The 24,205-nt window shown below is 43.3% G+C and overlaps 1 protein-coding gene across 1 annotated transcript in view; it reads left to right on the top strand.

Annotated features, from left to right (window-relative positions):
- rasgrf1 (Ras protein specific guanine nucleotide releasing factor 1) overlaps window positions 1-24,205 on the top strand; it is an 88,772-nt gene that overhangs the window by 51,311 nt on the left and 13,256 nt on the right. Inside the window, exons 8-19 of the mRNA XM_080214199.1 lie at window positions 743-852; window positions 3,265-3,383; window positions 5,980-6,140; window positions 6,643-6,663; window positions 7,459-7,522; window positions 9,368-9,504; window positions 10,663-10,745; window positions 12,449-12,697; window positions 16,196-16,566; window positions 18,411-18,536; window positions 21,829-21,999; window positions 22,448-22,554. Of these exons, the coding sequence (XP_080070325.1) occupies window positions 743-852; window positions 3,265-3,383; window positions 5,980-6,140; window positions 6,643-6,663; window positions 7,459-7,522; window positions 9,368-9,504; window positions 10,663-10,745; window positions 12,449-12,697; window positions 16,196-16,566; window positions 18,411-18,536; window positions 21,829-21,999; window positions 22,448-22,554 (1,719 nt within the window). The remainder of the gene's footprint in view (window positions 1-742; window positions 853-3,264; window positions 3,384-5,979; window positions 6,141-6,642; window positions 6,664-7,458; window positions 7,523-9,367; window positions 9,505-10,662; window positions 10,746-12,448; window positions 12,698-16,195; window positions 16,567-18,410; window positions 18,537-21,828; window positions 22,000-22,447; window positions 22,555-24,205) is intronic.

Raw genomic sequence — 24,205 nt, 5'->3', positions numbered from 1 at the left:
CAGGCATTTCCCCCTCACTTTAGTTCTGATGAAGACTCAAACGGACTCGTAACATTAGCTCTGTTTTCTCTTCCTACAGATGCTACCACATCTGCTGAGTTTTTCCAGTATTCTCTATTCTTGTTTCAGTTAGTGAGGGCAGTTGGCTCAGGTCAGGGAGGTGGGCTAGTATAGTCAGGTCTGATCAGGAACATAGTCGGGTAGGGAGGATCATCGTGTTAGGTCAGGAAGGTAGTCAGGTCAAGTTGGGGGAGTGGTCAGGTTGGATTGTAAGGGTAGTTGGGTCCAGTCAGGGGGTTGTTGACTGATCTGGGAAGGTTGTTTGGGGGCAGTTAGGGGGTTGGGGGAGTAATTGGGGGCTCAGTTTTGGAGTAACCAACTTGTTAGACTCGGTTTTGTTCAACGTTCCTGGGTCATTATTCAGGTAATTATTCAAGTACCACTGAACTGTCAGAGTCTCTGACTCCAGCTCATTTGTGCAGTGCCCAGGGAACTGTGGAATTGTCAATTCAAAGTTTAAACCTCCAAGGCAATTCCCATGTAGATCCATGTGTCAGGGCTTCCACTGGGAGACTGGAAGGTTTGACAAACTCTTGAAACAGTTATGGTCAACCTGCAAAACAGGGAAAAGCTCAACCCAAGCCTGCATGGCCACCCGGAAAACGTGGTTAATCTACTGGAATATTAACTTGTGTTTTTCTAAATCAATTCCTGATCAGGTTTCTCTCCTTTTTCCTGTCAGATTCCCAGGTACATCCTGACCCTGCATGAACTGCTGGCCCACACACCTCACGAACATGTGGAGAGGAAGAGCCTGGAATACGCAAAGTCAAAGCTAGAGGAACTCTCACGGTTAGTTGGCTCAGGTCGGAGTGGGAGCTGGGGAAGGGGGTTGTGGGGATGGGGTTGTAGTCAGGTCTGGTCAGGGAGAGTAAATCAAATAGGGAGGGCGGTCGGGTTGTTTTGGGAGGTGGTTAGGGGGAGTAATTAGGCACTCAGTTGTGGAGTTAGCGAGGTTTTGGACTCGGTTTTGTCTAACATTCCCTGGGTAATTATTCAGATAAGTACCATGGAACTGTCAGAGTCTCTGACTCTTCCTCAAAGTCAGGGACATAAAGCAGCAGGGGGCAACCTTACTGCTGGCAGGAGCTGGAGTTTGTTGCAAATCTTTATGGTTCAAATTAAGGTTCTTGGTCTTTCTGATCTAGATTCTCAGAACTGCTCTGATTCTGCAGTCACGGTCTTCTCTCTGGAACATCTATTAAGTATATGTCATCCATATGGCATGTTACTCCTTCCATGCCTTCTAGAGTGTGAGACATTATTCTTTGGAAAATTTCTGGAGCAGATGTTATGCCAAAAAAAGTTAAAATTTATTTATTAGTGTCACAAGTATGCTACATTAACACTGCAATGAAGTTATTTGAAAATCCCCTAGTCACCACACTCTGGTGCCTGTTTGGGTACACTGAGGGAAAATTTAGCATGGCCAATGCACCTAACCAGCACATCTTTTGGATTCTGGAAGAAAACCAGGGCACCCGGAGGAAACCCATGCAGACATAGGAAGAACATACAAGCTCTGCACAGATAGTCATCCAAGCCGGGAATCAAACCCAGGTCCCGGGTGCTGTGAGGCAGCAGTGTTAACCACTGTGCCATCTATGCACAATCTATTGCAACAATAATGACCAAATTACATTATAAATGTGGTCAGTACTCGAGATTCTTTGTCCATTGTCAACCAAAATTCACTTTTCAGATCCAGTTTAGTGAATACAGAACTCCTGGCTAGTTTAACACAGCTCCCATCCACTGAGGTAATTGGGTGGATCTCACATCCCACTGATTTGTTTAGTTGAGTAATCCATGCAGATTTTTATAGAGCCATTGTCCTTAGGACTATAACCCTTCCTGAACATCATTTTGTTGGCATGGTGACAAGTGAGATAACCCCTTTACTGCTGCACCTTTACAAGTTCACCCTTGATTGTGTTCAAGAGTGGCTGAGGGACATTCCTCAGTGTAAAGAGGCAAATGGTTAATCATTAGTTTGTCGGGTGATAGAGTTCTCAGTCTTAAACATCCCTACAATATTAGTTGAGACCAACAGAAAGAGGTGCAATAATTGAAAAAACCCCATAACCAAGATTGTACAGGACTGAGACAGAGCAGGGAGAAACCACAGCACCTTAATATCCTTGGTGAGAAAGCCAATAAAAATTTGGGTTTACTACTCAAATCCTGATGAAGAAGAATCATAAAAACAAGAAGTAAGACTTACAGTCGCTCAGGAGAATGACATTAACACTGACAGAATATCCTTCACTTCAGAAGGAGTTCAGGACAAGATCAGGGACGTTGGCTAATCCTGTGAAGTTTGATTTTGGGGGGAGAGGTAGAAGGATGAAAGTATGAAAGGGGTAAAGATGTGGGGGGAGATGTGGAGTAAGTTAACATCAGAAGCGTACATGATACTGATATAATAATAATGTCACATCACATTATGAAAAAGAACAAGCGATCTGAGAAGAGAAGTTCCAAGCTCATGTAGAGATTCCAATATGTAAATGACCATAACCCTAAGTAAACAAAGAATAATGGCCTTGTGAGACTACAAACTAGAGCAGCATACCATGAGAAAACAGAAAATCTTCAAAGCCCTCCCATCCAGACCCGAGCTTACAACAAAATAGTTCATTGCTGTGCCGATTGTAGTATTTATTGTAAGAGTTATAAAGATCTCTTCAACTGCTTCATTTTTATAATGGCTTCAGGAGGCTCCATCTATTTCCCACCCAACATCATCCCTCCTCACGTCTCCTTTCCCCAAGCCTCCGCTCCACTCTGAAGCAGTTCTTATTTAACGCTGGTTGCCATGCCTCCAAGCCTGATGCCATTATCATGTGACATTGAACGCTGATGGACTACTCCACTGCAAGGAGCTGGCAAGCTGAGCCCAGTTATAAGAAATCTCCTGTTCTACACCCACATTTCAAGCAGGGGTCAATGATAATGTTCAGATTGAGGAACCCCAAACCATTTCCCCTTTCTCAGTCTAGCAATGCTGTGTCCACTTGTAATGCCCTGCCCTGGTGCTGAATGAGATTAACTAACAGCACAATTTGGGGATCAGTCTGAGACCATCTAAAGCAGCTTGGTCAACTGTCAGTGGATTGTTGGAGATCTAGCTCCATTGGGTTGAGAAGTTGTGTTATGTGTGCGGGCACGTCAGTGAGGAATTCACCCTATTTACATTCTCAGAATAATGCATGATGAAGTCAGCGAAACAGAAAACATTCGGAAGAACCTCGCCATCGAACGGATGATTGTGGAAGGATGTGAGATCCTCCTGGACACCAGCCAGACTTTTGTACGACAAGGTACAGAGGCATCACAATCGGCAGAATTTATTCTGAGGTCTCAGTGTCTCAGTTTGATTCAATGACTGGCTGATCCTTCAGTCCACGTTCACCATATGCCAGCTGATGGCTTTATGCCAGTTTATGGTGAATGCTGAATGCCATTGGCACAATACCACTTGTTGAACTTGTCTAGACGGACTGAATGTTGAAACATCTAACCCAACAGATGATGCAACATTCAGTTTACACTCTGATTGTCAAGAAACTGGATTCAGTTACAACCTGTTGGCTGAAAGTGTCTCAACTTAGATCAGTCACTTTACAACCAAACAAGTCCAAAACTCTGAAGTGCAGTCCCTGTTTTAATGCAGCAAATTTGCACAATGTAAGATCCCACAAACAGAGGCACGATCAATGAGTTTTATCAATGGTTCAGGGATAAATATTGACCAGGAGATGGACAGAATACTCATGCTCATCTTTGAAAGAGTAGCTATTGGATCTTTTACATCTGCCTGGGAGGCCAGATGGAGCCTTGATTTAATTTTTCATCCAAAAGATGGCATCTGGAATCAAAGAATCATAGAACGGTTACGGCACAGAAGGAGGCCATTCAGCCCATTGTGTGTGTGCCAGAGCTCTGCAAGAACAACTCCCCTAATCCCATCCCTAACCTTTGCCCCATAGCTGGAATATAATTGAATTATTTTGAAAGTAGTGTCTGAATCTGCTTCAACCGTACTGCCAGGGCATTCCAGAGCCTCGCCACGCCTTGAGTAAAATGTTTTCCCTCATGTTGTTATTACTCCTTTTGCCAATGAGCTCAAAGTATTGTCCTCTGGTTTTCTAACAGAATCACAGAATTTCTGCAGTGCAGAAAGGAGCTATTTGGCCCATCGAGTCTGCGCTGATTCTCCAAAAGGGCATCTTATCCAGGCCCACTTTCCCAACCTATCCCTGTTTACCATGGCCAATCCACCTAGCCTACACATCTTTTGGATGCTAAAAGGCAATTTAGCATGGCCAATCCACACAATCTGCATAACTTTGAAGTGCGGGAGGAAACCAGAGCACCTGGTGGAAACCCACACAAACATGGGGATGACACAGTGATATAGTGGTTAGCATTGCTACCTCACAGCACCAGGGACCCGGGGTTCAATTCCAGCCTTGGGTGACTGTGTGGATTTTGCACATTCTCCCCATGTCTGTGTGGATTTCCTCTGGGTGCTCCAGTTTTCTCCCACACTCCAAAGATGCGAAGGTTAGGTGGAATGGCCCTGCTAAATTGCCCCTTAGTGTTCAAAGGTGTGTAGGTTAGGCTGATTAGTCATAGTAAATATGCAGGGTAATGGGAGATGGGGGATGGATGGTGGGTTGCGATGGGCCTGGGTAGGATGTTCTTTCAGAGAGTTGGTTCAGACCTGATAGGCCAAATGGCCTCCTCCTGCACTGTAGGGATTCTATGATTCTCTGAACATGCAATTCTGCATAAACAGACACCCAAGGCTGAAATCAAACCAGGGTCCCTGGTGCTGTGAGACAGCAGTGCTGACCACTGTGCCAACTCTTAAACAGGAACCATTTTTCTATCCACTCCATCCAGACCCTTCATGATTTTGAACACGTCCATCAAATATTTTAATCACCTCTTAGCTAAGGAGAACCCCAGCTTCTCCAATATATCCGCTTAACTGCAGTTCTTCATCCCTGGAACTATTCTCAAGAATCTTTCCTGCCCCCTCTACAATGCCTTCACATCCACCCTAAAAGAACTGGCCATGTATTACCGGATAAAAGCAAATTACTGCAGATGCTGGAATCTGAAACCAAAAGAGAAAATGCTGGAAAATCTCAGCAGGTCTGGCAGAATCTGTAAGGAGAGAGAAGAACTGACGTTTCGAGTCCAGATGACCCTTTGTCAAAACTGGTCAGATGCTGCAGGACCCGTTGAGATTTTCCAGCATTTTCTCTTTTAGCCATGTGTTACTCTCCTGGTACAATTTTGCCTCCCACTCGATGAAGGAGTCAGACATCACAAGAGGTGACATTCTTGAAGAGAAATAGTGAGCTAAAAGTCCCATCTGCTTATTCCAATGAACATTAAAGAAGCAATGAGATTATTTGGGGGGAAAAAAGATATCCTGGTGTCTTCAATGAATTCCTTTCCCAGTAATATTACCAAACACTGAATAACATAGGTTGGCTATTTTTAGGATCTAGCTGATGAATTTGCCTATATAACAGTTACTACATCTTGACAGCAATTTGATTTATGAAGTAATTGGGAGATGTTGAGGTGAAAGGCCTGTACTCTTATTCTTTTTATAGAGTTTAATTCACATATTGAAGATCCAATGTCACAACAAGACTGTCCATCTGAGATGTTTTATTAACTTACCAGTGGATATCTGCAGTGGTCTCAGTGTATGGAGATCCCAGCAGGCGATCCCTGCTGCATCAATGATTCACCTGATGTTAAAAGCTTTTGACTGAGTTCCTCCTGTGCTAGAATTAGAAGCTTGTGAGGGAAGCTAGAGCAAGTGACAAGATGCTGCCTCAGACGGTATCTCTCCTTGACAGTGATGTGCTTCTCTGTTTTTTTTTTGACCAGGGTCGCTTATCCAAGTACCAATGACTGAAAAAGGGAAAATCACACGAGGCCGGTTGGGATCACTATCCTTGAAAAAGGAAGGAGAGAAACAGTGCTTTCTATTCTCCAAACATCTGATAATATGCACCAGAGGATCAGGTGGAAAACTCCACTTAACAAAAGTAGGTGTCCCATTGTATCACCAAACTGATTTTCAGATATTCAATAAAAATGATTGAGGCCTTTCAACTTTGGAATAACAGACAAGTTCAAAAAAGGATAAGAGGCCATTCAGCCCATCTTCATTGAAACCTTCCATTCCCTTAATATCAGACTCAGAGAACAACAGAATAATCTGCCCATTATGTCCCCATCCCTCTGCAAATCATTCTTTCTCAACTGTTTATCCAATTCCCTTCTGAAAGTTATGACTCAATTTATTTCCATCATCCTTTCAGGCAGCACATTCCACATCACAATAACTTGCTGCATAAAAAAAATCATTTTCCTCATCTTGCCCCTGGCTCTTTTGCTAATTGTCTTAAACCTGAATCCTCTGGTAACCAAATTCTCTCAATTTCTAATGTTTCTGTGAGCAGAACACTCAGTGGAGCCATTCTGAGATCTGTCTGCCATTCCCTGATTCACCTTGTGATATTCACAGTGATTTTGTTTTATTTTCAGATGCTGTTTGACAGTAAACGTGTGAGTATATCAGAAGCTGCTAAGAACATCTAGCTCTCCCAGGGTGAAGTGTCTCTGATCATTGGGGATGCAGGTTGAGGGGTTTAAGAGGAAATGAGAGTCTGTAACTGAGGTCCTTGCCCAGTAATTTTCGCGAGATGTAGTTGTTTTGTGTTAGATTATCCTTCAAAGGATTGCATCTCCAAATGAGCATCATGACTTAGTGCCATTCTCCTGCCTCTTCCCCATGCTACTGCACATTGTTTCTGTTCAAATAATCATCTAAGGCCCCCTTGAAAGGCTCAATTGAACCTGTCTCCACCACACACCCAGCTAGTGTATTCCAGACCCCAAGATCCTGTGTGAAAAGGATTTTTCTCAAAACACTTTAAATTTCTTGTTCTTGATCCTTTGACAAGCAGGAACAGTTGGCGTCTTGTGACAGTCGAATATTGCTCCTTCCCTAGTTTCTGTGCCTTAGCTCCATATCAGACAAAGTATTTACCCACCTAGGGAGGTGAACTTGCCCCAACACCTTCAATGGTAAATGTACATGAACCCGAAGGTCTCTCTTTGCTCCTGCACCTCTTTTAAAATTGCATCTCTTTTAAAATTGCACTGTTTGGTTTCTATTGTATCTCTTCATCCTTACCCCTGAAATGTATCATTTTACAGCTCATGGGGTTAAATTGCCATCTATCTGTACATTATGCCCATGTATCCGTTTGAAAGATTAACTCAGGTGAGAGAAGGAGCATAATAATTGTTTAAAAAGAACTTTTGTTCCCTTATAATGTGTCTGTTGCTGCCTTTCAGAATGGAGTATTATCACTGATTGATTGCACCTTGATGGAAGACACAGAAACCACAGAAGATGAATGTACGTCGAAAATGCTGAACTATTTACAAAGTTGTATGAGTGGCTAGGTGTATGTGTGTGCTAAGTGAGTGTGTAAGTGAGTGTGTAAGCGAGTGTGTAAGTGAGTGTGTAAGTGAGTGTGTATGTGATTCTTACCTCTCAGTCACAAGGTTTTGGGTTCAAGTCCTACTCTAAGGCTTAAGCACATAAATCAAGGTGACACTCCAGTGCAGCGCTGAGGGAATGCTGCACTGTCAGAGGTACTGTCTTTCAGATGAGACATTAAACCAAGGTCTCTGGTGGATGTAAAGAATCCATGGCACTATTTTGAAGAAGTGTAGGGAGATTATCCCTGATTCTGACCAATATCTATCCTTCAATGAATATCATAAACATGAACATTATGGGTGGCACGGTGAAACAGTGGCTAGCACTGCTGCCTCACAGCACCAGGGACCTGGGTTCAATTGCAGCTTTGAGTGACTGTGTGGAGTTTGCATGTTCTCCCCATGACTGCGTGCGTTTCCTCAGGGTGCTCTGGTTTTCTGCCACAGTACAAGATGTGTGGGTTAGGTGGATTGGCCATGCTAAATTGCCTCTTAGTGTCCAAAGATGTGTAGGTTTGGTGGATTAGCAGGGAAAATGAATGGGGTTATGAGGATGGTGCAGGGTTGGGCCTGGGTAAAATGCTCTGTTGGAGAGTTGTTGAAGACTTGATGGTCCAAATGGAATCCTTTTGCACCATGGGGGTTCTATGATAAAAGATTAACTGGTCATTATGTTATTGTTAATCACATTTATTAAAATATGGATGTTAGTCTGTAATACTGACACAACCAAAGTAGACCTGTGTGTGTTGGTGTGAATGTGTTGGTGTGTGTGTGTGTTGAGGGTGTGAGTGTGTGCATTGAGGGTGTGAGTGTGTGTTGGTGTGAGTGTGCATGTTGGTGTGTGTGTGCATGTTGGGCTGAGTGTGTGTTGAGGGTGTGAGTGTTGGTGTGAGTGTGTGTTGAGGGTGTGAATGCGTACGTTGAGGGTGTGAGTGTGTGTGTTGGTATGAGTGTGTGTGTTGGTGTGAGTGTGTGTGTTGGGCTGAGTGTGTGTTGAGGGTATGAGTGTGTGTGTTGGTGTGAGTATAGATGTTGAGGGTGTGAGTGTAAATGTTGAGGTGTGAGTGTGTGTGTTGAGGGTGTGAGTGAGTGTGTTGGTGTGAATGTATGTGTTGAGGGTGTGTGTGTGTGTTAGTGTGAGTGTGTGTGTTGAGGGTGTGAGTGAGTGTGTTGGTGTGAGTGTATGTTGTATGAGTGTATGTTGAGGGTGTGAGTGAGTGTGTTGGTGTAAGTGTATGTGTTGAGGGTGTGTGTGTGTGTTGGTGTGAGTGTATGTTGTGTGAGTGTATGTTGAGGGTGTGAGTGAGTGTGTTGGGGTGAATGTATGTTGTATGAGTGTGTGTTGAGGGTGTGAGTGTCTGTGTTGGTGTGAGTTTGTGCATTGGTGTGAGTGTTTGTGTTGATGCAAGTGTGTGTTGAGGGTGTGTATGTGTGTGTTGGTATGAGTGTATGTGTTGATGTGAGTGTGTAAAAATGTGTGTGTTGAGGGTGTGAGTGTGTGTGTATGTTGGTGTGAGTGTGTTTGAGGGTGTGAGTGTGTGTGTTGGTGTAAGAGTGTTTGAGGGTATGTATGTGTGTGCCTGTCAGTGTTGGTGTGAGTGTGGAACCATCAGGAAGCCCAGGCAGTAGTGATGGCAATAGCTGCTTCATCGTTCCTTAGAATGGCGCATGACTGGGGCCGATTTCAAAAGTAAAGAGTGGAGTGACTGAATGGCCAATTCTTTGTTGTAAAGTTTCTCTCGTTTCAATCTGTCAGCTCGGGGATTGGGACAGGACATGGAACACCTTGACTTCAAAATCGTTGTGGAACCAAAAGATTCCCCTTCCTTCACTGTGATCCTGGTGGCCTCGTCGCGTCAGGAGAAAGCAGCATGGACAAGTGACATCAGTCAGGCAAGTGAACCTTCCTCAAATCTTATAGCACAGCAAGAGGCAAGTCTGTGGCCATCTGAACTGTGGCAGCACAATGAATAAACTACCCACATGGACTCAATCCTCTTGCTCTTTTTCACTCAAGTTTGTATCCAATTCTCAGATTTACTCTTTCTTTCATGTGTGATTGTCAACTCAGGAACCCTTCATCACATGGAGTCAGATCAAATAGGGATTGCCAGTGGGTTGCTGCTCTTGTCAACATTGCCCTCATCCTGAGAATGAAGAATAAAAAATCTGGTTGCGAACTTCTCCCACTAAGAGTTGATGAAATGAGCAATCAGTTCATTGGTATTGGTTGAGCAGTGGTTAGCGTTGCTGCCTCACACGTCACTAATATAAGATAGAGAAGAGTTTGTCCCGATGTGTAGGTGCTGGCCCATAGGAACAGCAGTAGTCTGTTCGGCCCCTCAAACATGTTCCACTGTGCTAAATGATAATATTAGCTAACAGTCATTTTAATTCTTACCTCTGTAGAGTGCTTTGCAGTGTCAGGGACCCGGGTTCAATTGGGATCACTGTTTGTGTGGAGTTTGCACATTCTCTCTTTGTCTAGGGAGATTAGTGGGGTAAATGCATGTGGATAGGGCAAGGGTTGGGCCTGGGTAAAATGCTCTGTCTGAGAATCACTGCAGACTCAATGAGCTGAATGGCCTCCTTCTGTACTGTAGAGATTCTATAAAGACCATGTTGGACAATGCCTCCCTGCTCTCCTTGACATCGCTATGGGATCTTGTATGTCTGCTGAACTTGATTTAGCATCATGTCCAAAAGATGGCATTTCTGACAATGCTGCACTCCATCAGTACAGCATGGATGCAGCAACAGGGTGAAAAATGAGGATATTTTCCCCTTAATTATTTTTTAACTGAGAAACTTAGGTGAAGGTATTATATGTCACAGATCTTAATCAATTATTACATTAACATCACCACTAACATAACATACAGAAGAATTTGTTTTAATGCGTAGGTGCTGGCCCAAAGGAACAGGAGTAGTCCATTTGGCCCCTCAAGCCTGTTCCACTGTATTCAGACGATAACATTAGCTAACAATCATTTCAAATCTTAAACCTCAGTAAAATTCTAGACATCTTATTGAATTCTTTCACCGTTCTAGTGCATAGATAACATTCGATGCAATGGTCTTATGATGAATGCGTTTGAAGAGAATTCAAAAGTCACAGTTCCGCAAATGATTAAGTAAGTACATTTAATGCTAACATTTTCACAGTTGTGCCACTCACCTTGTTAAACACTGGGAAGAGTATAGTGCCCCTTCTCTTCACGGGCTAAAAATATTCTGTCCCAAAAAACACCCCACAGGCCCCACAAACTCTCTCTGGCATACCAGCTTGGGTTCTCTGTCTGTGTGGGGTTTGTACGTTCTCCCCACGTCTGCACGGGTTTCCTCCAGGTGCTCCGGTTTCCTCCCACGGTCCAAAGGTGTGTGGGGTAGGTTGATTGGTCATGCTAAATTGCCTCTTGGTGTCCCGGGATGTGTCGGTTAGAGGGATTAGCAGGGTAAATGTGTGGGGTTGTGGGGGATAGGGCATGGGGTGGGATTATTGTTGGTGCAGATTTGATGGGCCAAATGGCCTCTGTCTGTACTGTAGGGTTTCTATGATTTTATGAAGTGGAATGATGTCCAATGTCTACATTTGATAAACAATGGGATGTACTTTTGCCTGTGAAATCCTAGATTATTTTCCTCCTTGCCCTGGGCATTGAGCATTCCCAGGTGTCACAAAAGGTAGATTTATGCGAGACTGTTCCTAGTTCCGGCGATCTGACAGAAACCCTGCCATCCTGAGAATTACACAGGTGAACACATTGTGCCCGTGCTATGCAATTAATCTCATTCTCCTGTACTTTCCCCATAGCCCTGTAATTTTTTTTCCCTTCAAGTATTTATCTGAATGCTTTTTGAAAGTTACAATTCAATTTGCATCTACCACTCTTTAAGATGCTACATTCCAGATCACAACTCAGTGTCTAAAAACGTGTAAATTACTGCCTCCTGCTGCATCAGTATGTTGTTTCCCTTTCTTCCAGCTATCCTCTGTGAGCTATCAGAACGATCAAACTGCAAACTGGGCAGTGACGACAGGCACAGATACAAAAAAGACTTGGGGTGGAGGTCATCAGAGGCAATTCTGGTTATTTGGGGAATGCGGGGAACAGGGCATAATCATTGCAGAAACCAGGACAGTTTCCTCCCACCCTCCAAGGATTAGGTGGATTTCCCATGCTCAATTTCCTCTTAGTGTCTCAAGACGCATAGATTACGGGGATTGGTGGGGTGAATGTGTGTGGATAGGATAGGGGCAAACCTCATCTGATTAGGCATGCTGCAGCCCTTGGGACTCAACACTGTGTTTGACAGCTTTAGATTGTGACCATTCTCTTCCGTCTTAAACCCCCGTTTTTTAAATATGATGGTTGAGGAATGCTGAGATGACCTCTGCCCCATGCCACGCAGACTAGTTCTACACGTAGGCTTATAATGCACATTAGGCTCTTAAATTCAGAAAAGTACCTAGTATATCCCTGCATGAGTTTGCATCGATGGACAATGACCAATCTAGGCTTCAGTTGGAACCAAGGCCTAGAACATAAAGAGAGATGCTTTAACCACCCACTGCTCATATCTTTAATATTAACATGAAACAGAAATGTAGGAATCAGAGGCCATTCAGCCCTTCAATCCTGTTCTGCCATTCAATAAGATGATAGCTGGTCTATATCTAAACTCTATTCCCTGTCTTGCCTCTGATACTTAATATTTTCCAAACAAAAATCGTTCTGGTCCCACCCAAGGGTGTACACTACATGATCAAAGTCTTTGTAATCTTACCATGTTTACCCCAATGCATTACTGATTCTGTTTCCGCTGTGATTGGCAGGTCTGACACCAGTCTGTACTGTGATGATGTTGATATACGGTTCAGCAAAACCCTCAATTCCTGCAAAGTTCTCCAGATTCGCTATGCAAGTGTGGAACGTTTGTTGGAACGTCTAACTGATCTGCGATTCTTGAGTATAGATTTCCTCAACACGTTCCTGCATTCATATCGAGTTTTCACAACAGCTGATGTTGTACTGGACAAACTCATCACCATCTACAAGAAGCCAATAAGCGCAATACCTGCGAGGTGCACTGTCCATTTTGTCAACATTTGCCTGTTCATATGTAACACAGTTAAGACGCATTTACATTTAAGGTGTGAATGTGTATATCTATGTATGAGAATGTGTGTTTATCATGTGTGAGAGTATGTGTTTGTATGTGTGAGAGAGTGTGAGTGTGCGTGTATGTGTTTGTGTGTGTGAGAAAGCGTGAGTGTGCAAGAATGTGTGTGACTGTATGTTTATGTGTAAGAGTGTGAGTGTGTGTTTGTGTGTGTGAGAGTGTATGTGTATGTTTGTATCTGTGAAAGAGTGTGTGAGAGTGTGTGTGTCTATGTAGATGTGTGAGTGTGTACCATTCAGTGAATGAAGTGATAAAGAGGCAGAATTACTCTGTGTGCAGTAACCCCATCAATTCTTTCATGAAGATTTCTTTCAATCAATTTCACCTAACAAAATCATTGAATTCCTGTTTTAATTTGGCATTTATTAATATTTTTGTTAAATCTGCCAACAGTATAATTTAAATGTCAAAGGATTCTTTACACTGAGTAATCATAGGGAGTGAAGAAGCTGAGTGAATATTAGAGATATGGATGACAATCATTTCACTCATTTCGCTGAAGGCCTGTAACCATTATTATCCTGGTGTTCACAAGCTCTGTTCACAAGCATGAAACCAACCTTCCTGTTGCTGCCATTTTAGCTCAAGCTCTCATGCCCACGTGTCTGTCCTTGGCCTGCTGCAGTGCTCCAGTGAAGCCCTACTCAAACTGGAGGAACTACGCTTCATCTTCTGATTAGACATGCTGCAGCCCTTGGGACTCAAAATTGAGTTTGGCAGCTTTAGATTGTGACCATTCTCCTCCATTTTAAACCCTCTCTTTAAAAATATGATGGTTGAGGAATGCTGAGATGAACAATCCTGACCCCTGCCCCATGCTACGCAAGTTAGTTCCACACGGAGGCTTATAATACACATTAGGCTCTTAAATTCAGAAACAGAAAATGATAAAGCACAGAAGGAAGTCATTTAAACTAATGTGCCTGTGCTGACTGAAAAGGATCTATTGAACTTAATTGTACCTTCCAGTTTTTGGTTCATAGTCTCAGAGGTTATTGCATCTCAGATGTAAATCCAAGGTTTTTCAAACGCGATAAGAATTTTTGCTTCTGCCACTCTTTCAGTCAGTGAGTTCCAGGCCCTCACCATCCTCTGAGAGAAAAAAATATTCTCTTTAACTCTAATCCTTTTGTCAACTACTTTAAATCTTTGCCCCCTGCCCCTCCGATCGCACCCCCCCCCTCCGAGTTATAGACCGCTCTGCTAGTGGAGACGGGTCTCTCCTATCCACTCTATCTCGGCCCCTTATAACTTTGCACACCTCAATTAAATCTTCCCTTTATCCTCCTCTGTTCCAAAGAACACAATCCCAGCCGATCCTGTCTTTCCTCATAACTAAAGTTTTTCATTCCTAACAAAATCCTAATTAAATCCAATCAAAATCCTGATACAATCTCCTTTATACCCACGACCCCTTAGTGACAGAGGAGCGTAACAGCTGTACATAGTGGCCTGCAAAATGATTCAATCCAATTTTGAATGTGTTGTTTTTCAGTGCTCCTCAAAATATTGCTCCCCAGTAACTGTGTCTCATCTTCTCCCAGTTAATGTCCATAAATCAGATGCAACAATGCCCAATTTCTGTTACTAGTCCGAAAATGCCCAATTTTGACTGCACTTGGAAACTCAGGAGACATGTTAATATTTGGATGGGAGATAGTCTGGGAGTAGGCTTTTGGGTTCTTCCTGCGACAGATCACTGAACCGGTAAACCATAAACCTAGAGCAATGCTCTGGAGTTCTTGGCTTGGATCCCAGTGCAGTGGATGGTAAATCATCCTGAAAAATTCTTTCAACCAACTTCCCAAAGTGAACAAAAAATAAATGAGGGATGTTCATTGTCACGAGAACAGAGTATGCTGGAAAAACACAGCAGCAGTTACCTATCAGGAGAGAAACAGGGTTAACATTTTGAGTCATAGACCCTTCAGCAAAACTGAAAGGGGGGGGAATGTTCGAGTGAAAGAAAATGCAACAAAAAGCAACAACTTTAAGAACAAGTGACAGACGACCTGGTGTGAGGGGGTGGGGGTGCGTTGCATTGCGTTCTGAAAGCTGCAACGTGCCCAACTGGAAGATGAGGTGCTGCAATGCTCCAGTTTGCGTTGGGCTTCACGGGAGCATTGCAGCAAGTCAAGGACAGATATGTAGGCATGGCGGCAAGGTACTGAGTTAAAATGGAAAGCAACAGGAAGGTCAGGGTCATGTTGCAGACTGAGCGGAAGTATTCTGCAAAGCGGTCACCCAGTCTGGGTTTAATCTCGTCAGTTTAGAGGACAGGACATTGGAAACAGCAAATACAATAAACCAAACTGAAAGAGGTGCAAGTGCTTCCCCCGGAAGGAGTGTCTGGGGCCTCGAATGCAATGGAGGGAAGAGGTGAAGGGTCGGCTGTAACACCTTCTGAGATTACAAGGATGGGAAGGGTGTAATAACTCCACGGAGGTGAAACTCACCAAGTTACTTTATTCACACCATACATTTGTACACAGCCAGCTCTCTGGTTGCTCCCAGCTGAATGCAGGCTGGGAGTCTGACACACCTGCTTTAAAATAAGGAGCATGAGGCTCCCTGATTTAACCATCAATTAGGATTCATCAGGTAGTTCATACTCGAGCAAGCCAACCTCATTAGCCTGGCTGAAGTCATCACAAAGGGGATAGGGAGTTGGATATGATGGAGGAAGGTGTGGTCCCTGCAGAATGCTGACAGCAAGTAAGGGAAAGATGTGTTGGATGGTGACACCACGCTGGGGTTGGTGGAAATAGCATCCTTTCAATGTAGAGGTTGGTGGCATGAAAAGTGAGACAAAGTGAACCTTACCGTGGTTCTGCGAGAGAGGGGAAGGGGTGAGGGCAGAGCTGTGGGAGATGGGGCAAACCTGGGAGGGAGAACCTGGATTAAGGAGAAAGGAGGACATGTCGGAAGCACCATTCTCAAAGGTGGCATCATCACAACAGAGGTGATGGAGGTGGAGAAACTGGGAGAATGGGATGGAAGCGTTACAGGAAGCAGGATGTGAAGAGTTTGTAATCGAGGTAGCTGTGGGAAGCGGTGAGTTTATAATAAATATTGGTGGTCAGTCTATCACTGGAAATAGAGACAGAGAGGTCAAAGAAGTGAAGTGTTGGAGGTGGACTGTATGAAGGTGAGAGGGGTAGAAATTGGAAGCAAAATTGGTAAGTTTATTCCGGTCTAGATGAGACCACAAGGCATCTCTGATACAGTCGTGTTAATTATCATCCTGCCTGAAAAGGGGGAATCCTGTCTGGAATTTTCTAAGGAAAGTAGGTTTCATTTCACTTTGCAACATATTTATGTAATGATACTTTCAGTTAAATAAAATGGAGCAATGAGACTTTAGCAATCTTATTAATATTTGATTTCCTCTCAAAATCAGGTCACTCGAACTGTTTCTTGCAAGCAGTCAAAATAACAAGCTTCTGTACAGGGAGCCCCCGAAATCTCCCCGAGCCAGTCGGAAATTTTCCTCCCCGCCACCTCTATCTATTTCCAAGTCATCCTCGCCAATTCGGAGAAGGAAGCTTTCCCTAAACATTCCCATTATCACAGGGGGAAAAGCTCTGGATTTAGCTACGATGACCTGCTCAGCCAATGGCTATGCGAGCATGTACTCTTCCTCATCACCCTTCAGCAAGACTTCCCTGGACATCAATAAACTGTACGTGTCGAGCACTTATTCTAATAAACTCCCGGATGAGCAAGAAACCAAACTGGATAAAGCTGAAGATGTTGGACCCAGCAAAGGAGGTAAGCTGTTAGCATGTTTATGGAGTGACTTGATGAGTACAAATCAGGAAAGAGGATAATGCTACAAGATGGTGTCAGGTATTGAATTTTTGATTTGATTTATTATTGTCACATGTATTGGGATACAGTGAAAAGTATTGTTTCTTGCCCACCATACAAAGCTTACGTTTCATAGAGAAGCAAAGGCGTGTAGAATGTAGTGTCACAGTCATAGCTAGGGTGTAGAGAAAGAGTTAATGCAAAAAGAGTTAGAATAAAGTTTTAGCAGCATAGAACGAGAGTAAAAGATAGAATTCAAGGGTATGCTGGGGGCAGCTTGCAAGAAGTTGCCACACTCTGGCGCTATCTTACAAAGAGCAAAAACCAAAGAAAATTACAGCACAGGAACTTCAGCCCTCCAAGCCTGCACCGACCATGCTGCCCGACTGAACTAAACCCCTCTACCCTTCTGGGAACTGTATCCTTCTATTCCCATCCTATTCATGTATTTGTCGAGGCACCCTTTAAATGCCACTATCATATCTTCTTCCAATACATCCCCTGGCAGCGAGTTCCAGGCACCCACCACCCTCTGTGTAAAAAACTTGCCTCGTACATTTCCTTTATTTTGGATAAAAAGAATTTCATTCTGATTTGTTCTTACGATGTGAGTGTTGTTGGCTAGGCCATCATTTATTGCCCCATCTATAACTCCCTACGAGTAGATGGCTATGAGCTGCCTTCATGAATTGCTGCAGTCCATGTGCTGTAGGTCCACCTATAGTGCAGTGAGATCAGGGATTCCAGGATTTTGACCCAGCGACAATGAAGGGATGCTGATATAGTTCCAAGCAGGATAGTGCGTGGCTTGGAGAGGAACTAACAGATGGTGGTGTTTCTATGCACTTGATCTACAGTAAACACCAGGTGAGGAAATAATTAATTTCAGTCTTTTAGGTGTTAGTAATTGTAGGTTATTTGCAGATAGATGACCAAACATCCCAGATTATCTGGGACGGTCCCATGTTTGAGACCACTTAAAGGTGATCACATGAGTGAGATCATTGATGACAAATGATTCCTCATTTTTCATTTTCATAATTAATAAGTGCATTTATTGCAAAATATATCCCAATTGCTGGACACTGAGGTGAGGTGACATTAGTTAAAGGATCCCAGTGAACCCCTGGTCCAGTGTCTGGCAACTGGAGGGAGGATCAGACATGTAAATTGTCTCACAGAGACATGTATATGAATAATTAAGATATTGTCTAAAATTCCCCTCTAGGCAAACTCAGTTGAAATTCTGGAGCCTTTGCTTAGAAAGTAATGGGCAATTGCTTTCCATTACTTCTTCTTTCTCATTTACACTGATTTATTTCCGTTAACCTATCTCTGCATTTTATGGCAATACCAATATGGCATTGTATTACCATATGTCAGTGTACTTCCAAGTGGTAATAAGTCTTTCCTGTCCGCCATATGTGAGGCTTAGGATGTTATTTAGTGTCCAAGCAACAGGCCAATGTGTTAATGCTGCAAGAATTTTCCCACAAGTGCAAGACTCTTGACTTTTATCTGTAAGCTGTTAGACAGCAAGGGTGGCAAAAAGGACATCTCACCAACTCACCCAAAAAATGTATTTATGATAAAATGATTGTATTTATAGCCAACCTTTCGCACCAGGCATATTTATGGACCGTAAAATTAGTTTCGCTCTGAAAAATGTTGACAATGAGAGGCCAATTATTCTAGCATGCCTCGCGGTGAAAAGATAATTATTTAATTCCACTGGTTTGAGTAGGTGACAGGTCCAAAGAGCTGAAAGGAGAGTAACCATCTGATCCATCTCTTGTTATAATCAGGTGCAGGCAAGACAGTCAAGGAGGATTCGGAGAGTGAGCAGGCTCTTAGTGATGAGGCGGAGACAGAAACATCACCAACAAAATCTCCAACCACACCAAAAAAACTGAAAGGCAAGACTGCCTCAGGTAAGGAGCTCAGGTATGGTGCCAACTCACCAGGGCACAACTCCAGTTCAATAACCCTCCTTATCTCTATCCCCCATGCCAGTCCTGCAACCCTCAGAGATCTCTGCATTATTCCAATTCTGGCCTCTTGCGCTCCCTGATTTTAATCACTCCACCATTGTCAAACCTTCAGCTGCCTGTGCTCTAAGTCCTGGAATGTGCTCCTCTCTGACTCACTACTTCTCTCTCTGCTGGTGTTCAGGTTGGTGGGGTCATATGATCCCAACGGCGTAGGGCGTGTTCAAAGGTAAATCCCGTTGATAATGGTGGAACAATGAGATCCCAACATCAGTGAGCAGCGCACCACTTCCTGCTAACACAAAATTGTCTGGCCAAAGTTTTGGTCACCAGCCTGAATATCTCCTTACATGGCTGAGCATCAAACTTCAAGGATGTGCTGGCCTTGGAAAAGGTCCAGAGGAGGTTCACAAGAATGATCCCTGGAATTAAGAGCTTGTCACATGAGGAATGGTTGAGGAATCTGGTCTGTACTCGTTGGAATTTAGAAGGATGAGGGGGGATCTTATTGAAACTTATAGAATACCGCGAGGCCTGGATAGAGTGGACGTGGAGAGGATGTTTCCACTAGTAGGAAAAATCAGAACCAGAGGGCACAACCTCAGACAAAAGGGACAATCCTTTAAAACAGAGATGAGGAGGAATTTCTTCAGTCAGAGAGTGGTGAATCTGTGGAACTCTTAACTGCAGAACACTGTGCAGGCCAGGTCATTGAGTGTCTTTCAGACAGAAATAGAGAGGTTCTTGATTAATAAGGGGATCAGGAGTTATGGGGAAAAGGCAGGAGAATGGGGAAGAAAGAAAAATCAGCCAGGATTGAATGGCGAAGCAGACTCGATGGGCTGAGTGGATTAATTCTGCTCCGATGTCTTATGGATTTATAGTCTTTGTTTGAACACACTTCTATGCAGCACCTTGGGCCATTACAGTACAAGTGCTATATAAACACAAGCATTATTGTTATTTTCCTCAAAAATATTCAGATATTATTTATTCTTCTCAGAAAATTGGAAAGTTTTTCCGATCCTCCTGCGATGGAAATTGCAGTGGGCGGGTCAGGAGCATACCAGGCCTCAGGCAGGATTTTCCTATTTTGGGGTGAGCGCAGCCAGAAAATCCTACCTACCCAATACCTTTGTACATCTCCTTAACCCTTTTTTAGAACAATAGACTTCTTTCTAAGCTTTACCAATCCAGTCTGTAGGGGTAGAATGGAGGCCTTCGTTTTTGATGTTTTCTGCATTTTATGTTTAAGTAATAAAAGGCCTTGACATGTACATGGGAACACTAATTCAACTGAATAAAACCATTATTCCAATGAAGACATAACTTTTTAAAGTGATCAAGTTACTTTAACAGGTGGCAGGGAGGCACAGTGGTTAGCACTGCTGCCTCACAGCGCCAGGGACCCAGGTTCAATTCCTGGCTCAGCTCACTGTCTGTGTGGAGTTTGTACATTCTCCCTGTGTCAGTGTGGGTTTCGTCCGGGTGCTCCAGTTTCCTCCCATTGTCTGAAAGACGTGATGCTTAGGGTGCATTGACCCGAACAGGTGCTGGCATGTGGCAACTAGGGGCATTTCACAGTAACTTCATTGCAGTGTTAATTAAACCTTCCTTGTGATTAATAAATTAACTTTAAGTTAATAATGGCCTTAAAATCACAGGCAAGGGCATCTTAAAATATGCAATAAGCAGCTTAAAATATGCAATAATTATTTATAAACCATCATTTCAGAACTCAAATCTCAGGTTAGGGAAATCAGAGGATGAGAAGCAGGAAGGATAATTGATCTATTTCTTTGTTTCAATTTATTTCTTCTAATCCCTTCCCACAGGTTTTTTAAAATCACAGTCACTGTCGTAGACAGACAATGTGGCAATGTCTAATAATCATACTGTCACTATGGGCAGAATTTTCCCAGTTTGAGAGTCCCAAGATGAGGAAGGGAATATGGAATGTTTCCCACTACAAAAGGCGACTGGAAAATGCACCAAATTTTCCATCCACGACCTGATTAATTACGTACTCTGCTGCTTAGCCCTGTGTTCCATGGCGGGGCAGGTCTGAGTGGCACAATGAGTGCCATCCAGGTGCCATGTTGTAAAGGTGTCATTTGGGGCAGCATGGTGGCACAGTGGTTAGCACTGCCACCTCACAGCGCCTGGGACCCGGGTTCAATTCCCAGCTTGGGTAATTGTCTGTGTGGAGTTTGCACATTCACCCCGTGTCTGTGTGGGTTTCCTCTGAGTGCTCCAGTTTCCTCCCACAGTCCAAAGATGTGCAAATTGGATGGATTGGCCATGCTAAATAGTCCCTTAGTGTCAGAGGGACTAGTTAGTGTAAATGCATGGGATTATGGGGATGGGGCCTGGGTGGGATTGTGGTCAGTGCAGACTCGATGGGCTGAATGGCCTCTGTCTGCGCTGTAGGGATTCTATGATTCTATGAATCACTGACCCATTATTGAAGTAAGACTGCAGACCACCTGAAAATGAAGATCGTTCTTCAGGAGCACACTGAAACCGGAAAATAAAAGTCTTGAGAACAAAGATAGATCTCCAGGAACATTTTGAGGCTGGAAGGTGGATCAAATCTGGAAGGTTTTCTGGTGCACCCCATCCACATACATTGCTGTGGTGTTCCAGGCTCCAGGATTGCCGACTGACTCCAACTCAAACTCCGGAGGCAGCCCTAGGCATTGTTCAGGTGAATCCCAACATCCACACGCCACGTTGTTCCAAACATATTTCACGCCAGTGTATTCTCCTGCTAGTGTCGCAGAGAACCCGGCGTAGGGGTTGTGCGTTCACCTATATCTTTTTATCGGGATGCTAGTTTGGGTCAGGCCAGCTTCTGGCAGGTTTTCTGACCTGCCATGACAGACATCAGCAGAAGACTATGCTGACATGAAACCAATTTCTGGTTCCCCTGCTACGTCCTCCCCCCACGTCCACTATCGCACCCTCCGACAGAAATTTGGGAGAATTCCTCACAATAATTAAAAACGATTGATAAAACCATGAGTACTCAGAATGACAGTTACTGTATAATTCTAGGATTGCTGTATTGTGTGGAATAACGTAATAAAAATGATACTGTTGTTGTGCCATTTGGAGAATGACTGTCTCTATATTACATAGAAAATATTACAGATACTATGTGATACATAATGGATGAGAATGACCAGGCCTTGTGGAATTGGCATCACTTTAATGATCTGTTGTGACTCCACAGAATTCTCCTTGTTTTCCTACAATAATGGAGTGGTGGTCACATCCAGCCGCGAGATGGACAACAACCGCAGCGCAGTTTCAGCAACCTCAGCCTTTGCCATTGCCACAGCTGGAGCCAATGAAGGAACTCCCACCAAGGAGAAGTTCAGGAGGATGTCCTTGGCTAGTGCAGGTACATTTTACACCTTGGCACAGGGGAGCCAATCTCTTTGGAAGCTAGGTTTCTACCAATAATAACTCTTAATACAATATCAAGCGTGGGCAGATGGTGGCACAGTGTTTAACAATGTTGTCTCACAGCACCATGGACCCAGGTTCAATTCTGGTCTCGGGTCACTGTCTGTATGGAGTTTGCACATTCTGCCCATGTCTGTGCGGGTTTCCTCCGGGTGCTCCGGTTTCTTCCCAGTCCAAAGAAATGCAGGTTAGATTGACTTACAACAATCTGTGCCCAAACTTGGACTGCTTGTTGATTTTGACAGAATCCTAGGAAATTTGGTGAGGGATGTTTTGGTATTCAAAGAGAGAGGAGGTAATGTATCATTATAAGATGTGTCTAGCTCATTGATATCATTCTGTTTACCTACTTCTGAGTTAACTTTCTCCTTTTGGTTCTACAGGTTTCCCTGCTGATCAGAGAATCTGTGACAAGGAGTTTGTCATTCGCAGAGCAGCAACGAATCGGGTGCTCAATGTTTTGAGGCATTGGGTCTCAAAGCATTCCCAGGTAGAGTTTTAACTGTGAACATTAGCCAAGCTAATGGCTCTCGTTCTAAGATCAGTTTGTCTCTGCTTTTTTTGGAGCTTCTAATGGAAGTGTGCACCCACACTGATAGGAATTGGCTGGTCCCATTAATGCAGTAATCACTGAGGCAGCAAAATGGCACATGGAAATGAAGGTGTTACTCTACATTTCAGTAAAGAATTATAAATATGGCTATTTAAGCAGTTATTTCATTAAAGTGATTGATGGAGTAAAGAGAAACTATTTCCTCAGGTGAGACAATTTCTGAATAAGGGGCATAATCTTAAAATTAGAGCGAAGTTACATTGGGGTGATACTGGAAGCAATTCTTTATACAATGGCAACTCAAGAAGAAAAGTTACTGCCACCTTACTGGCATTGATAGAGATGGGTAATAAATGTGATCTCTTCCACTTCACCCACATTCCAAAAATACACATAGAATATTACTTTAGAATGATTAGCATGAGCATAAATGGTTTTCTTTGTCTGTATTTATTTCATGACTTTTCTCTCGGAAGCTGTAGTTCGGGGTTATTGACAATCCTGAGTGTGAAAGATTAAGGGTGAGCTTGAAGTTGAAACAGGGAATTTGGACAGAAGCCCAAGGTGACGTTGCGGAGAGTACAGAACTCACATTAAAAAGTTGCTCTAAGGCTTCAAACAAGAATTCCCTTTTCATGTTTCAGTGCAGCTGTCAGAATGAATTGCTTTTGGAATTCCAATTACTGCTCCAAGTATATTGCTGACAGCAGATTCTGGCCATTGAAGCATTCTTCCCACAACAGGAGGATGATGTAGAAACAGAGCCAGTGGCTTTTCTAATCTAATGTTGATGGTAACCTATTTAATGGAATCATTTATTATTGCTATGCTAATTGGAACATTTAGGCTATTATTTGGACTGTTAGAGAAAGAATGATTGAGAGAAAGAAAGTTTGATGAATTGATTGTTTGATGGAATGGATGACAGATTAACTTCCTCCAGAATAGACACAACTGGGAGCTGGACGTGGCCCCTGTGGCTAAAGGGATGGAAAGAAGGATACGGAGAGAAAGTGGAAGTGGGATACTGAAAGTGCATGCTCAGCCATTATCATGGTGATGCAAGCTTGAAGAGCCAAATGGCCTACTCCTGCACCTATTTTCTATGTTTTTATGAGTTGATGAGGTAATTTTAGCTCCACCTTGGTTATCCATGGTGATTATGTTGGAGATCACAGAATTAACTACAGGTGAATGAGGTTTTACTTCATATTGGTCCAGGATCCCTGAGAAAATGATGACCTTTTCCCTTTACTGCAACTTGAACAGTCCCACAGTGTGTTTACCATACATTGAGGAAACAGCTTTCTAGGAACTTTTAAGTATTTATTAACTATTTGCAACTATGTACAGAGATAGAAAAGCACAAGTCTGCGTCCAGAACCATCTCTCTCTGAGCTCCAGTCACATAGAATCCCTACAGTGCAGGAAAGGGCTTTCAGTCCATCCAATCTGCAATGATTCTCTGACAGAGCTCACATCTTGAAGCTTAACTCAGCATCAAATTGACATCAAGTTTGCAAACGCCCTGGTTTATTGAAGTCCTGTCCTTGGAATGAGACTCCATTTTAATATTTGGTTCTCCTGG

The sequence above is a fragment of the Carcharhinus amblyrhynchos genome, chromosome 28, assembly GCF_965287045.1.
Source record: "Carcharhinus amblyrhynchos chromosome 28, sCarAmb.v2.hapA, whole genome shotgun sequence".
Classification (NCBI taxonomy): Eukaryota; Metazoa; Chordata; class Chondrichthyes; order Carcharhiniformes; family Carcharhinidae; genus Carcharhinus; species Carcharhinus amblyrhynchos.
The sequence above is the reverse complement of the archived record's forward strand: the minus strand, read 5'-3'. Positions and strand labels throughout refer to the sequence as shown.